Here is a 17,526-nt window from a genome sequence, read left to right on the forward strand (position 1 = left end):
TCAGTTCATGGGTGGGGGACACATAGGGGAAGGACTCTGCAATTAAAATCGGTACGCGTGCGGGAAAAAAACACACCCGCATTTTAGGCAGTGCGTTATGCACTCGTACATAGCCACCGTCATAATACTCCTCGACTGCAATTACAATTACTCCAAAGTATAAGTATACATTATACGTGTAAGAAAAAAAAAAAAAAAAAAAAAAAAAAAAAAAAAAAAAAACGCAACGTTATAAATTGACCCTCCTGCGCGCTCGATTCCTCAATGTCCCCCCCACCCTCTCCCTTCTTCTTTCCAATCGCCAAAGTATATGCAACACGGGGAGAGCCTGCCCTACGGGTATATTGTATACACACATACACGCTGCGTTACGTCACTCGGTTGATTAGCGCACAGTTGGCCCACCATCTACGCGGGACACCCCATTTACCAGTATGGTGAATCATGCAATTCATAGGAAGGTGTTGTTTTCTGCTGTTGACGCACTCTGACCAAAGTCGTAAATTGATATAGCACTGCGAGCACAGCGGCGTTAAACATCCAATGGTCAGCTGGACGTGTGGAGAGAGAAAAAAAAAAAAAACCATACAGGTCTTCGCCACAGATTTCTGATCGCGAGAGAGAAAGAAAAGAGACGTAACGAAGAGACAAGGATACATACCTTCCCCCCTCGTTTCCAGAGGGATATCATCCAAGCGCGTCACATACACGTTATACACACACGCACACACACTCAGGGTGATTCTCTGGTGTCACGTGTGTGCGTGCGTCGATGATGTGTATAGAACGCGAGGGAAGGGAGAGCTTGCAGGAAGCGAGGACGTATGGCTCGGTACCTATGTGTACGTCTGGCCCAGTATTTCACGGCGCTTAGCCTTGAACCCGAGGAGTGCGATGCCCGCTTTCAGCCCGAATATCCATCTCCCACCCCCGTTTATCGCTCCTACTCCGCCAACCCCTCCTTCTTTTCTACCCCGTGACGGTGACTCTGTGGCTCCCTGCTAATTTCTTTTTTTTCTCTCTCGCTTTCTCTATACTCCCATCTTTGGCTCTATTTTTTTTTTGCTTTTCTGCTGTATTTGAAAAGCTCTCGGCTCGTCGATCCGACCTCACCGCCACGCGTGTAGGTGCACCAACATCTTTTTTTTTCCTTTCTCCTTCTGCTCTACACCTCGTTCCCGTCGCATCTCCACTTTGGCGAATTATCCTTTACGCGGACACGCGCGCTACTATATACCATTTCGGGTGTGCAACGGTGTAGTTCAGGTGGAATCACGTAACCCTCAGAGAATTTACAAGAAATTCGTCAACTCAATTTGTTACATCAAAAGCAATGGCGACGCGATTATGGCTAACTGCGAAAACAGAAGCAGCAAAAACAAGAAAAAAGAAAACATTTGCGAGGATAATCCGTTGCAAAGTAAATCCGGCTGAAATTTCGTCACGAGTATTTAGCAAACGGGACACGCCGGGCGTATAGCGCAATAAACGCTAGAGGGGGAACGAAGGAAGAAAAAAAAAAAGAGAGAGAGAGAGAAATGTGTTACGCGAATTCCAGCGCGAAAACAAATAACAAGGCGAAATCGGGCAAGCGAAGAATAAAAAATAAAAAAAAATAATGAAAAAAATATGTAAACGTGGCACGCTTTGGTTGACTGCGGGCAAGGGATTTGTTACCGGGAACATCATTGAACGTCGAACATGACTGCAGCCTGACAAGTACATTTTCAAGTGGGGGGACAGCGTGGCGAATAATACTCGCAGGTGGTTTTTTTTCTTCTTTTGGCTGAGCGGTTATTTTTTTCCTGTTTCTTATGTATATATGCCACATACACTCATATACACAAATACATATACAGTATGGGAGCATAGCTTCGAGTTAGCTAGCATTTATGTAAACGTTCGCGCGCTGACAACGACATTTTGTACTACTTACTGATTGTATATTTTTATAAATACAAGTCACTTGTATACGTGGGAGCTTTTAATTTGCTTGAACAAACAACTGCTGCACCACCACCTATAGAGATGTGTATATGTACACATGGATGTATAATACATTAGCGCACGGCAACCAGGGGGGAGGGGGGACTGTACTTATACATGGAAAATATTTTTACGCGCGCGCTTGAATATGGTAAACAGCTTCTATTTGGCAGAGGTTCAATTTTATCGGAGCAAACGCTAAACAACATCAACAGCCACGAACCCTCCGATCGATCGAACGCTATGTATGTTTTACGGAGAAAAAATAAAAAACGGAGGCTAGATACAATGGACGTATCGCACCTACTGTGGACCGTGTACATCAAATCTCGCGAATTTTACCGTGAATATACCCGCACGTGCAAACGTTATGTGTATATATTTGCTATATTATGTACTTGCTGGCACCCACAGAGAGCCCCGCTAGTACGGGTAACAGTTCGTACACATAGTATGGGTATAATGCAAGGGCGCGCGACTGGTGCTAGAGTAAGCATAAGTATTAAGTATGACTTCAAATTTGAAATACAATATGATATATAATAACAATAATAATAACATAATAATAAAAAAAATATGAAAAAAGTATGATTGTTACAAAAAGAGTATTCTAAAGTTTGCAAACAGAGCTAACAACAGTAAGTTATACACGGTGATGTAGCTCACGTTGTACTATATACATGCATATACGTGCCGCCACTCTCTTTTTCTTTTTCTCTCTCCGTGCTTTTTTCCATCCGAGCTCAAGGGCGTCCCCCTTTCTGCCCGTTTGCCCCGTTCCGTCTTCGGCGCGAGCGCGCACCAAAATAAATAGCAGCGCGCTCGAAAGCCCGTCTCTGCAGATGCACGGACTCACCCCGTTCGTGTGTGGTGTACACCTATTGTATCCGTGAGTAGAAGATAACATACTGTACACGGACGTTTTTTTTTTTTTTTTTTCAATTGAAAAGTATATATTTTGCTCGATTGAGCGATAAAGCGTGCAAAAACAAGTACGAAATCGACCAAAAATTTGTGAGCTTTGCCCCGTTGCGTCGCGTCAAAGATCTACACTATACCTTATATGTATACATTTTTTGCACTGGTATATGCTTGTTTCGCGCTCCACGTCGAGCAGCCCGAATTTCTTCGTTTCTCCACAGGGGACTGCGAATCTACGATGGCCAAAGAGAGACCGAATCGTGTGATTGGAGGGAGGAGAGGATAAACCTTCCTTGGGTTCAAATGCGGGTTATTTTTTAGCAATCTTCAATAGCATTAAAATTATTCAAAGCAATTTGTAAAAAATGAAGCTCCAAAGCGGATGGGGCGAGACGGACAGAAAAAAGGAAACTTGGCTCGGGGAAATAACGCACGAGAGAGTGTATATGGTATACAGGTGGTACATCCTAGACCAGAAGAGAAGGAGTAAGAAACACAGATGGAGGAGGAGGCTGGAAGCAACGGGGCCGAGACTCCCTCGCGCGGGGGGGGGGTAGAGAAAGAAACGCGAAAGTTCGGCGTGTAGGAGCCCAATCAATAAATATTACAATGGAGTCCCGAGAGGGGGTGGGGGTAGGGCAGCTAACGGCAAGGAACGAGCGAGAGAGAGGAGCCAGGCGAACGGAGGAGAGTTACAAGGAGGTCCTCTCCCTCCGTTACAGTGTGTATGTATAGTCTCCTAGGAGGGGGAGGCTCGTTCCTCATCTTTTTAGTGAGGAACGCGCCGCGGTCGCCGCCTATACTCTCTCTCTTCGTATTCTCTATCACCATCGTCATACATACACATGTATAATGTAATACATACATACATATATATATACCTACGTACAACCGTCTGATGCCTATATGTACGCGTGCCCACATCATATTTTTATACCCCGTCTCGATTTTTCCCCCCTCGTGCGCTTCTTCATTTTTCTCCTTCTCCGTACAATAAGCTTCCTTATACTCCCTAAGCTCGGTGTGTCTTTCTCGCTCGAGGGGCGGCTGTCGCTGTATATAATTATACAGCTACTCTCCAATTATACCTTTTGCATATCTCGCGCTCCCCCACCCCCGCCTGCACCCTTGGGCTGTCTCTTTTCTACTTTTGCTTCTTCCCCGAAATTATCCTTTTCTAAGCGCCGAGTCTCGCCGAAGAGGAGACGGCTCCGGAACTATAACCCCCACCCGCTACAGTCCCGTAACTACGCCGCGGAAGAGAAGAAGCGCCGGACGCTTTCGCGACGCGACTCGTATAGTGGTAGTAATGATAATCATAATAACGATATGATGATAATAATCATGCCGTGATGTACATGGAGGAGCGGTGGTTGTAGGAGTGCCCCCCACCATATACCCTACGGGAGAGGGGGGGGGAGGTAGGGCGAGTGTATTTTACTTTTCTAGTATAGCGAATTAAAACGGCGTTCGTGCGCAGGCCGCGGAAGGGCGTAATGATTTTTTGAGGGGGCGAATCGAGTGGGGTCGCGCGCTACTGCCGCCACCACCACCGCCGGCTTTTTCTCCGTTTGCTGATGGCGATGCGTGTGTGTATTATACGTGTAACATATATTCGGGTGCTGATGCTCCCCCCCCCTCCCACCTCTTCGATATGTATAATGTTTAATAATACGTACAACTTGGCCTCTAGGTGTATAAAAATGTACATGGCTGTACTGCTCGCATTGTCTAATTTTTCGAGAAGCGTTGGGCTCGGTGTATCGAGCATTTGTTAAAAATGGGATGTTTTACGGTGATGGGGCTACGCGACAGTGTCTTTACAGCTCAAAGTAAATACCTACTAAAATTTTTACCTCAGGCCGATTTTTCGATAAGATTCATCAACCACATATAATATAGGCAGAGTGCAATCAATCGATATGGTACAAATCGCTGTTAACCTCGGCAAAAAAGTTTCTTTTTTTGTTTATCATTTGCACCGATACCCATTTAGAGATAGAGGATAGTCGGGAAAATCTGTTTCCCAGTAACAAAAGGAAGGGAGTCATGGGAAGTACCGTTGGTAGCATGTTGCATATTAAACTGGGATCTCCCTGGTAATGCTCGGGAATGCCAAGACATGGCCCCTGCGTGCAAGCTGTTCCACAACAAACCACGCACTCGTCATAGATATACACGTATCCTATCATCATAAACTTACCGTTGTAATGTAACAAAAATACTATTTAGGAATTCTCTCTTACTCATTTTTTTTTTTTTTTCATTTTCAAATCAACAACCAGTAACAGCCAAATTTTCCAAGTGTCCGGTATTTCTCATAAAAGGTTCTCTCTGCACCAAAGAACCTCGAATTTTCCTCTTTCGACGATCAAACCGACAACACCCGCACAGAGATCCATGAGCGTAATTTTTCCTCCCGGCTGGTAAAAAATTCATAACTCTCGCGTTCGGCCAGTACAGTCCAAAGCCACGTATATACGCGAGTCGACACGTGCAAGTCGAGGGCCGCACGAGGGGAAGTCCTCGCAGCATCCCTCCTTCGCCCCGTCATCCCCTACCGCCCTGTGACGCCCTCCCCTCTTACGCTTCGGCAGCGCTCGCGGGGGTTAAAAGGGGAGCCAAAACTATGTGTACTTACACTCACACACACACGTGTATGAACGTATTCCGCGAGCACCGCGTGCGGATGGCCTCAAGGGCGCAGACTCCGAGCGGACTTTTGTATTTCGCGGGCAACCTGCTGATACGGCTCTCACTTTATATCTCTCGGCGAGAGAGAGGTATAAATACATATATATCCACGTATATCGTGGAGAGAGAAAAAGCAGGAGAGAAAGCGACGTGCGCAGAGCTTGGCGTTTTTCGGCCGGCGTGTCAGTTCTCCGCAAACGGCGATAAGCTATGTGGATTGTGTGTGTGTGTGTGTGTAGGTATATAATATGAGTCGGGAGAGAGGGGGGGGGGAAGGGGACCGAACTACACGAGCAGAAACATCAGCGAAAGAAAGAAAGAAAGAAGCGGAGCAGTACACCACAGCGGCAGCGGAGGGAGTGGGCCACTGATGAACGACGACTACGCGGTGCGGGAGGGGCGCTCCGGGTGCCATATAGCAACTAGCTAGGGGAGAAAAGAGTGCCGGAGAAAGAGCGGCAGGACAACGACGCGCCGCAACCGGGAGAAAGACGACTCATGCTTACACACAGAGTTAATACCTAGTCGCTCTTCTTCGGCTGCTCGTCGGCCCGCATGATACTTACTTAGTCGTGCTCGCGTTATACCCGTCGTAGGCTGCCACCGCTGTATAACCCTCGAGTTGTACACTCACACGCACACACACATCCATAGAGAATCACGTAGGTGTACGATTATTCATACATGTACACTCAAGTCCGGTGTGAAACACGCGTTGTGGGCACTGAATTATTATAACATATTAATCGAGTCACTTAGTTTGTATCAATCAGTGGTTATACATACTCGAAAGTGCCGTGGCTGCATAAACATATAAGTTATCGCTCAACTGTTGTTGACTGCGTAGCTCATTGTTTGTTGTTCACTTGGCTGCGACTTGTGCGTCCGTTATAGAGTGCCTGCAGGAGACGAGCAACTATATCGGCGTATCAGGCACTGCAGAAGACCCAGCAACAACAACACGACGACGACGACGACGACGACTTCCGTACTCGCACCGAGGATCGGTTTACTGCAGATATAAGTATACCGTAGCAACGCGCTTTTACACACTTTCATCCGTTTCTGCAAAGTACCCTACACGTGCGCTACTCCGGACTTCAGACTCTTGACTGCTGCGGCGGAGAAGACTGTGTGTACTATATACATACATATATTTCAGTGGGCGCCGCGTCGATGCGTGCTGTTGTTTATAGGGAAATAATCAGCCGGCAACTGCAGTGTATTGCCGCGTGTATATAATATTACGGTCTGGCTACTGCTCTCTCAGTTTGTCCGCTAACCCCTTGGATGAGTACTTGTGCAAGTTTTGCAATTGCTGGAGCATTATCTACCTCGTCCTCAGTTCTGCGAAGTTTTTAAATGACCGTAAGTTTTTCCTTATTTTTTTTCTCCCATCACAAGTATGTTCGTATCTTGAAGAGTGATGCGTCTCTCATGTCGTAACGATAACAGTAGTAACAACGTCGTGTTTGATGCTAGTTTTATCAATGTCCAAAAATTGATGCGCATGATATACCTACACGTCGTATTTACTCATTTATCGGCTAAAAAAATCGAGCGTCAAATTTCAACCTTATCACCTGAATCTCTCCACTACCTTTACTAGTATATATCAGATCTATCGTATATATTAATACTGGTTATTACAGACGGTAGTTGACCGTTTACTCCATCCGAGTTTGGGAGTGTAAGGTATTTCGATGGAGGCAAAAAATTTTTTATTCGTAAACAATGATGGCGAGTGCTTAACCTATAAAACATCTGGTCATAGGATCATAGGATCGCGGATTGACCAATTGAATTCAAGTCAAATTAAGATAGTAATTTAATTAGTGTTTTGATTCCCTTGATTTTTTTTCATGGGAAGAAATGGCATAAAAATATAATATACGTGAGCCGCTACTAAAAGTTAAGCTAGCAAAAAGCTTCATCGGTTTCGCTGACACGAATAATATACATGAATACAGCAAAAATATTGCCTTGTCTAGGTGTTGAAGGTGTCGCTATCTTTTCGCTGAAAATTCCAAGCTTTCCAAACAATCTGTACTTTTACAGTTGTTGCGAGAAATAGATGAAAGCATAATATAAAATGACAGCACTAAAGAACCACGGAATACAGCAAAAATTAAAGGCGCAAACCGTGTTGATGTTTGTAATATGAAAAACAAAAATTAGAAAGAATATATATATATACATTATGTGGATTATTTCCATTTTCCAGAAATTTCCATCGAAAGGCGAGTTACGCGTGTGCATCTCAAGTTTGTATCTGTTAGCAAAAACAATGTGTCTTCGTCGTAGCTGAAAAATTGAGATAATTGAGCATAACTCGCTTTCCGATGGAAATGTCGAGAAATCGAGATATCGATTATTTGACGAATTACAGAGAAAATAAATAACATCTGTGCTTCATATTTATGAAGTCGACTGATAAAAAATGCCGCACTTAAGGGAGAGTCAACGATATCGCAAAACTGGTGACGCATTTTTCTAGTAGAAAATAAAAAATCCATGTTAAAAAATTAACTGAGGTACAGATACCTTTTATTCAACTACCGCGTGTGAAAATTTCAAAGTAAACGGTAATTTTACCATATTGGGTATTGGAAACAATGAGACATCCCACTAGGCAATGCCAAGTGTCGCATGTATTTCCAATGCTTGTAGTAAAATTACCAAAAAAATTTCACTGTGATACACTCGTTGGTGTTTACGAATTTGGATGAAATATGTCGTATTTGAGTAAGAGGATTTGCTGGAATAAGGTAGCGAAATCGGTAACGCATTTTTTCTGTAAAAAAAGAGATCCATGATCAAGGCATTTTTACGGTGTGACAGTTATTCTTAAATTCCTGCGTATGACAATTGTCAAACACACCCGTTGTTTCAGTTAAAAAATTTAGATGCTGACGCATAACTTGCCTTCCGATAGAAATGTCGAGAAAATTGAGACAATCCACAGTTAACGAACCATCGAGAAAAAAATAACATATGTACTTCTACAAGAACACACATGTAAATGATAGAAGAAAAAAAAAGCGATCTGCTGTATCAGCTTGCGAAAACCCAAACAATGCAAAAAAAAAAGAGATCATTGCATATACGTGCCGCCACTGCATTGCTCTCCTACTCGTGATATTAAAAAAGTGTAAATCGAATGTGCGCATTTCCAACTACGGTCCGATGGTTCGGAAGCCATGTAAAACATCGGCCCCCATTGTTGTTTGTAAGTGACCGATTCACCATAAATCTGAGGTGGTTATTTATTGTGCCAATGACTATATGAAATAGAAAAATTAAAAAATAAACATGTAACGAGTTACCTCGTACATCAATCAGTCGGACCAGGGGGTGTAGGGAGCGCGGAATTGAGACGCGCCAACTTACGCATCCCACGATATATTTTTTCCTTTACATATTACAAACTAATGTATTTCCACACAAAATGTGACAAACCAATAGTACGTTATATAAATCGTATATGGCTGCGTGTACCCCGTATACCAATTCTGTTCTTCTTGCAGCTCTAGTTCTCTCTCTCTCTCTTTATTATTTCCCGTGACTAATGCAATACAATCGGTCGATAAGAAACGCAATACTTTGCCCGTCCAAATGTTAAATAGTAGCTGTACTTACTGCACACACTTGCGAATGAACGGAATCGCCGTACCCCGGCTTTTGGCTTGTTCTTACGTCGAGCTCATTCGTGTCCTTTTATTGGGATTATTTGCATCGACGCCGAGGAGGGCACATCACGGGGGTATAAGGAAGGAGAGAGAAAGAGAGCGGGCAAGTGACCCAGTAAGTAGGTAGAGCACGCGCTGGCGCGCGTCGAGCCGGTCAATGAGACGAGCGCGGGTGAGGAGGCGCTTACAACAAGGGGGGACCGACCGTACACCTATACTCGCATATAGCACACCCCACCGAGCAGCTCCTCTCTCTCACTTCGACGCATTCCTGCGATGTCATTGCATCGGCCACGTCCTTCCGCGTTTTCCAAGGCCACTCCACACGCATCACATACCTGTATACTGCACCTCTGTTTGTACGTGTCTGTACTTTTTACTTCGCGTCCCCGGTTTGTTTTTTTTTTATTTTGCTTTTCCACCAGTGAAAGTGTACGGCCGGAAATCGAGCCACGGTCGCGCGCGAACAACGCCCGGGGCGATTCACTCCCCCGCGCGCTATCTTTTTCACCCGCTGCGCGCCTGCTGTTTTTTTTCCCTCTCAAAGAGTGAACGGTTGGGGGGGGGCGTAAGCCGGCCGATTTATTTAAACCCCAGCTTCGGGATACCGTGGCTGCAGGAAAATATTCAACACCCTGTACAGCATGTGTCTGTGTATTCCCCCCCCCCACCCCTACCCAAGTCCGCCCAATCGTATTAATGGGGTAGGAAACGATACAACTCGTGCGGCGCTCGATTTTGATCGACCCTACGAAGGATTCATCGTTTTTTTTTTTTTTTTTTTTTTTTTGTTTTGCTTAATTTTTGCAACGCGCGCCCACCTTCGGGTATACTCACAAGCTCCATCCCACCGCGAACAAACTACTGACCTGGTTCGCGCGTTTACGAAACGCGGCTTTTTTATCTTATGCTAATAAAACATTGATAGTACAGCTTTTTATAGGACGTATATGTGTTTATTCCGCCACACACGAGAGAACTCGAGAGAACTGGTGGGTGATGAATGTACCTTCAGCTGGTTGAGTTACAACGACTCGCGATAATTCGACGCCCGGAGAGAAAGTGAGCTAACAAGCGCTGTAGTGTTAGTAGAGTTATAGTAGCGATGTGTGTGTGTGTAAGCACCGGGATTTGCCTATCGAGCACGACATAACAGGGTTGGAGAGGAAGGGGCTGTTGTAGAGAACCGCAAATTTGATCCAAGACGCTTCTCCTTTCTTCTTTATCATTTCGCGAAGATAACCGTGTGTGTATGTTACACGACGTGTACTCGAGTGTTTGCGCGTGTACGCGAAGCGGAAGAGAAAATAAAAAAAGTGGGTGGGGGTGTTATGTGGGCAGGTAGGGGAGGGGGGGATCGGGAATTATTTAATCGCACATGTTCTGGCGGGGCTCCAGCATGGCGACCTAATTTTTCTGCTCGCGCTAAAGACGACGACGACAAGGAGAGCCGGAGTTGTACGTGTGGTGTAAAAAAAAGAGCGTCAGCCTAGATAGATACAGAAAAAAGAAGCAGCGGTTGGAAGGGCTTGTTCCACTACTCCGCCGCGGAAGGGGGGGGCCGGCAACGAGAGCGCCCGTTATCTTGTGCCATTTTATTGTCTTTTATCAGCTCGCCGAGAGAGACTCCTACTTTTTTTTTTTTCTTTTTTTTTCGCCCCCTCTTACCGGCAGAGAAAAAAAGAGCAAAGTTCTAACTCGTAAGTGTTGCCGAGTGCAAGCACGCAAATGTGTGTAATTTTTTGCACTGGCCGTGTGGAATTGTTTATTTGTGGCCGCGCAATCGTATGTAGGTATATATATCGCGGTGTCTTCTGGAAACCCAATGACGCGGTAACTCTTTTTTTTTCTCTCCCTCTCTCTCTTTTCTTCTTTCTACGCGCTCGGCAGCAGCAACTCACTACTTGATCGCTGATGTGTAACTTCTTGCGAAATCCCCGGCGATAAGAGCTAGAGGGCGAACACACGCAAAAGACATCCTCAATGTATATACTTACACATATGTATAATATATAAATGTATTACACGCTCAATAATTAATGGCTGGCGAATTGAATGGAGCGTAAATGGATAGCGGTGCAACGCGAATCATTGGCCAAAAAGTGTGTGTATGTGTGTACATGTGTATATATGTATGGTTAGTGGTGGGGGGATTGCTAGGGGAAGGGGGTTTAATCAGAATCGCGTTGCCTTGAAACTCATCATCTTGCAACTTGTGTTACTTAAGTATATATTATAAACGTACACTTTGTTCGCGTTGACTGGCTGCAAGGTCTTTTTGGCAAGATTTGGCCACTTGGTCCCCACTCCCCTTTCCCTTTCTCGGATCCCCAGTCGTTGCAGTAAAATAAAACGATAGACATTGAATGGCGGGGGAGGGGGGGGGTTTCGCTCATGTATATGTTAATAACGTTACACGCGTGTACGTGTACTTCTTTTCAAGTTTGCAGGCCATCTTTTTTTTTTTTTTTTTTTTTTAATTAAACAAGCTTTATCTAAATTTATCAGTGCTTTTGTGCCGTCTTATCTGGATTTGCCGTATGTGCTTTGGGAGTAAGGTTAAATTGCAACTTTCGCGGATAGCGACAGTTTGAAAAATGCGCTGTCTTAGGAAATTTGACTGCGCTGCGTCTCCACCTCCTTCTCGCTATTAAACTTTATCGTTGCTTGTTTCGCTACGTTTTCAAGTGCACACCAAGTATACATACGTCAATCACGGACTACACTCTATACCTTAGGGGTTGGGTGCGGACATCTTACAATCGTCGCACCACTGCTTACCACTGTAAATATCATATGTGTGCGTACATTAACAAGGTTCAGTTTTCTTTTTCTATGTTAATGTACATTTTTAAGTTGTATTGGTCTAATTTTTAAATAAAATTTTTCCACTTCATACTATTTCGTTACATCCTTGGGATTCACGTGTACAACGTTTAATTTAACCTGTGTTTTTGTGTTTGAAAAAAAATTTTCTATCTGATTCCATAAAATAATGGCGATGCGTAAGAAAAATCAAGTAGGCATGCAGTTGTGCATTTAGCGCAGCAAGCATTTTTACGATTATCTTGGTATCTTTTGATTAAACTTTGTTTTTTGTTATTATCAGTTTACGTTTTTCGAGGTCCCAGTATTAGCATAAGATTTCTTGATCCCTCTTCGTGAGAGGTTCCATTGAAAAATTGATTTTAAAATGAATTTTTTTATATCTTGGGAATAACCCTTAAAAAATTTCCTTGTAATTCTGCAACTTTATGACTTAGACCATAGATTTCCTTGACAATGCAATTGATCCAACCTAATTTTTCTTTTTTTTTTTCAAAGAGAAGATAGCGAGGAGTATTGTTTTTACCGAGTATTGAAAAAAGAAAAAAAAATTTATTTCTCAGATTACGTTATTACAAGCTTGAAATGCATAACAAAAGGAATAACAATATCTTCGTAAAAAGATAACATTGTCAAGATTGACAAACCCGACAATTATAAAAACAATGTAATAATAATAATAATAATGAAAAAAAAAAAAAAATTACTAATCAAGCTTTATTTTCGCTCTTTCCCTGTTGCAGGTGAACAGGCATAACGATGGTAGATACACAACACTTTTGCCTGCGATGGAATAATTACCAAAGCAGCATCACATCGGCGTTCGAAAACCTACGGGATGACGAGGACTTTGTGGACGTCACGCTGGCGTGCGACGGCAAGAGTCTCAAGGCACATCGGGTCGTCCTCTCGGCCTGTAGTCCCTACTTCAGGGAGCTTCTCAAGGTACACAAGCGTCGCGTTGCTCCACTATACACGACACCGACTCTACCATCATTACCACCCGACAAGAGCAAAAAAATCATGATTTTTTGTCGTTTGATTCCAGAGCACACCATGCAAGCACCCGGTGATAGTACTGCAGGACGTTGCCTTCAGCGACCTGCACGCCCTGGTCGAGTTCATCTACCACGGCGAGGTGAACGTCCACCAGCGCTCCCTCAGCAGCTTCCTCAAAACGGCCGAGGTGCTCAGGGTGTCGGGCCTCACGCAACAGGCCGACCACTCCGACAGAGACGAGGTGAGCACCGAGTTTCAAACTTAAATGGCTACTTTTTTTTTCCCCCATCTCTTGCCTTCCGGATACATAAATACCACTCGCTACCGATCCCCATCTCGAACCGATCAAATACTCGTGCGTGTATTTTTTTTTTTTGCATTATCGATCGTTGCGCAACTCGGTCAGTTGAATTTTATAAACGGGATCTCGCGGGACGCGTGGGTTTTCATCGCAACGAAATATGCATACCAACAGTCGTGGCGATGCGCGTGAATAATACACGGAATCTGTTGACCTCCAGTCCCTGTTTCCACCCTCAGTGTCCCTGTTTTGTCCCGGAATCGATGACAATCCGATAAACAAGGCACACATCGGCGGAAAAAAGAGATAATGTAATTCCTCAACACCGTTGGCCGAGTCGTACTTTTAACGTCATTGGGGTGAAAATATCCTCGCTTCTCCGAGCTATATTCGAGTCGCCTTCGAACCGAAAGATGGAAACAGTCGTCCGCGTGAAACGAAAATAAAAGCGGGCCATCGATTTCCAACGACGGTCGATGAGCAAATCCCGATGAATTAGTAATACGAGTAGAAATAGTAGTTGTGATGAAAAAGAGAAAAAAAAAGCTGAGACGAGTCTGCTTTGCCCCTTACCCTTCATGTGACGAGCAGTTGTCGCACGTGCGAGCGCTAGCGGCTGGCAACCACCTGCCGGTCAACCACGAGAAGCAACAACAGCAACAGCTCTCGGATGAGGGCTTCCCGCGAGGCGGCTCGCCACCGACCCCGGCCACCCCGACCCCGACGACGGTCCAACAGCTGATACGCCGCGCCCAAATCCGGCGCAACGAGAGGAACACCCCGGACCCCCACGACGACCCCGCCAAGCGGCCGCGCATCCTCTCGCCGCCCCTGAACAACAACGACGCCGCCCCCACGGACTTTTCGATGGTCAAGAGCAACCACCTATCCGCGGCGCACCACCACCACCAGCAGCAGCAGCAGCACCACCACCAGCAGCTCATCGCCAAGATCGAGAACAATGGGCTCCTGCACGAGGAAAACGGGCCGCTCGACGTTGGTGGCAACAACAACTCGGCCGGTGGCTGCGAGCTTGGGACGAACGTCAAGTGCGAGCCCCTCGAGTTGACCGGGGGCAACAACAACAACGGCTCGGGCTGCCTGAGGCTGGGAGACGGCAATCAGCTGCACCACCAGGGCCAACAGCACCACAACGAGGACAGCTCGGACTCGGGGGCCGCGGCTTCGGATCGGCCGCCGGCCTCGGCGAGCAGCAACGAGCACGAGCACGAGTCCGAGCACCCCCACACGCCCAATTACCTCGCCGATACCAAGCTCTTCGGCACGACGCCCGGTAGCTTCAACTTCAGCATGGCCGCGCTCGCCCAGACCGAGCACCCGCCCCTGTCAGGTGAGTGGTCCGCAGGACGATCTTCACGGCAGCCTGTACGCACCGAACAACTACATACGAATTTCTTTTTTTTTTTTTTTTTTTTTTTTTTTTTTCACTACTTTGGGTCTTTCATTTTTAATTCCCTCAGTGGGGCTTGATACGTCTTCGGCTCGATGCGTGAGTGTGTGTATATGTTTCATTGGCCATGTGATCTCCAGGTGCAACTGTACAATCGTTATAGTAGCTGTCGCATATCGAGTTTGCGTGTTTTCTTAGAAAGTTTTCTCTTCGCCGTTCGCTCGATGTCCTCTCGTGTGTTTTACTCGCAGATAAGCATGACCTTGACGCGCATAACACGTCTGCTTTTCTTTTTTTTTTTTTTTTTTTTTTTTTTTTTAGTGCATCGCAACTTTTTTTTTTTTTCTCGCTCGTTTTCAAATATTTGTTCAACCAGCAACGCACATTAAAAACTCATTACACGGCTTTATCATTTTTTTTTTTTTTCTCTTCATTTTAGCAATTTATCCGGCTCAAAATTAATTTTTTCTCCTTTTTTTCCCCCTTCGGCGTGTGTATATCGTGTGTACCTATACTCTCAGCTCGCAAAATCTAAGATAATTTTGCAATTTCGGAAAAAAAAAGCCGCTGTAAAAACGATTTTTGTTTTTTTTACGTAACCAAGGTTAAGATAAGAGCGTCTCTTTGTGTGTGTTACGTTTTTTCGAAATATCCAGACTTGTTGTGTGTTGTATGATGCTTTTCGTGCGTCAGCTTGATTATTATTTTATGAGAAGCAAAGTAAATTTAGCCAACGAAATTCGCGTCAAGCTCGAGTTGAATGTACATGTATTATGCGTACGTCTATCTGTAACTACATATAACTATGTGTTTGGGGTTGCACGTCAAATTTTCTGTGTATACTGTCTTGCCTGCTATTGTTGGCATTGGATTCGTAGTTGCGAAATTGCGTACAGGCCCGAGAGACCGCACTTTGTTGGGGGAGCGCTTCTATCTATGCGTGACTTTAGTAAAATTTCCAGGCTTGGGCCACGGACTGCAGACACCGGATCTGGCAGGCACCTCACAAGGTAAGAACATGTTTTTCATGCCACTGTTCAATAACGCACATACCCTGTTTATTTTTTTATTTGTTTATTTTATCTATTATTTTGAATTTTTTCCTTTTTTTTTTTTTTTTTACTCTTTACACTTGATACACACCAATACCGTTGAGATTTATCATGCCATTCGTCCAAAAATCTGCCCTGTGAAATCACAAGAATTCTATGATAAATCAAATCAAAAGTCATTGCAAAATTTATATTAATTAATCTTACTTTTATCTATTTTTACACTATTGACAAAATAAACCGGTTGTATTACTATTTAAATTTACTTTTTTTTTTTTTTTTTTTTTTTTTTTTATTGACTTGGACAACCCTTTTTCCGCGATTAAAATAAATAAGAAAATAAAAAAAATAAAACAAAATAAGCGAACGTAAAGAGATCGTCGCGCAATCGAAGGACAGACGAAAGGTTCGAGTCTGCGTTCTTCTGATTTTTCAAAGGGCTCTCTTCGCTACTCTGTTTGATTCTCAAGCCGAGTGGTCCGAGTCGCATCGATTCGCGCGCCAATGACGACCAAGAAAAAAAAATATATATATATTTATAATCACAGAAACAGTATAAGGTCTGGGGCGCGCGTTGATCGGCCGACCAGCTCGAACATTTTTTGGCCGGAATCGCAAAGTCGCTGCGACTTGTGCAGTTATATCAAACCAACTAATCACAAAATTTAAAAAAAAATATATATATATATTTACATATATACATACAATATATACATCATATGTTTTTAATGAACACAAAAATATGAAAAGATATAATCATTGTTATTTTTACTATTATTATTATTATTATTTATTATTACTTATTTGGTTGCGGTGAAAGTTCACTATACTTCTGTCTCTCCCTGCTTGGAAGATTAAGTTTCTTCTAATTTAGCATGCCACTTTATTATTTTTTTTTTACCAAATCATCGATATCATCATTACTGTATACTTTATATACTTATAAAAAGCGTCATTTATTTTCGTACAACGATATATATACTTGCTTGCACTTGCATTATTGATCATTTGAATTCATTCGCAAAGACAAAGAAAAAAAAAAAATAGTTGCCGCGACGAATTTCCGAATCGCCCGCTCGTCTTCGGGGCTTTTTTCAGATAATTTTTTATTTATTTTTTTTTTATTGATACGCATCGTTAAAATAGTATAAAAATTTTGAAAAGTAAGGGCGATCGAAATGCCGAGTCGCAAGTAGAAATCCTTAGCTTTGTCGATGAGCAGCCGGTCATTTCAAATTGGCGAGCAACAAGAAAGAGAGAATTACTGTACAATTTTTAATCGCGCGGTCGTCTTGCAAGTTTTTTTAATTTATTTATTTTTTTCTTCTTAAAACCAAAACTTTTTTTTTTTTTTTTTTTTTTTTTTTGGTACTTTGTCGGTACTGTACTTTGTGAGCCAAAAGACGACCGTCCGCGAAATCAATAATCGACGATTCTCGACAGCCATCATCTGTACATCGCGTCATTGAGTACAAATTGATCATACGACTTTGATTTTAATCACACTATATGAATACATACCAGTCTATATACATATGTACATGTCATATATTATATTGTTGAACCTTGCCGTGCTCGTATCGTCCAAACTGTGGCAAAAGTTTACTATCTGTATACCTAAGTGTTGTCGTTCCATGTTTGTTTTTA

General features: G+C 43.7%; 1 protein-coding gene across 1 annotated transcript in view; it reads left to right on the forward strand.

The window, feature by feature from the left end:
* The first annotated feature begins 6,783 nt into the window (after window positions 1-6,783).
* Window positions 6,784-17,526, forward strand: part of br (broad-complex core protein) — a 34,928-nt gene continuing 24,185 nt past the window's right edge. Inside the window, exons 1-5 of the mRNA XM_089596267.1 lie at window positions 6,784-6,969; window positions 12,860-13,061; window positions 13,165-13,356; window positions 14,008-14,767; window positions 15,778-15,837. Of these exons, the coding sequence (XP_089452393.1) occupies window positions 12,876-13,061; window positions 13,165-13,356; window positions 14,008-14,767; window positions 15,778-15,837 (1,198 nt within the window). The 5' untranslated portion in view covers window positions 6,784-6,969; window positions 12,860-12,875. The remainder of the gene's footprint in view (window positions 6,970-12,859; window positions 13,062-13,164; window positions 13,357-14,007; window positions 14,768-15,777; window positions 15,838-17,526) is intronic.

The sequence above is a fragment of the Copidosoma floridanum genome, unplaced genomic scaffold (genome assembly GCF_036245765.1).
Source record: "Copidosoma floridanum isolate Cflo_tuat_1 unplaced genomic scaffold, Cflo_Japanese_pri ptg000030l, whole genome shotgun sequence".
NCBI classification, from domain to species: domain Eukaryota; kingdom Metazoa; phylum Arthropoda; class Insecta; order Hymenoptera; family Encyrtidae; genus Copidosoma; species Copidosoma floridanum.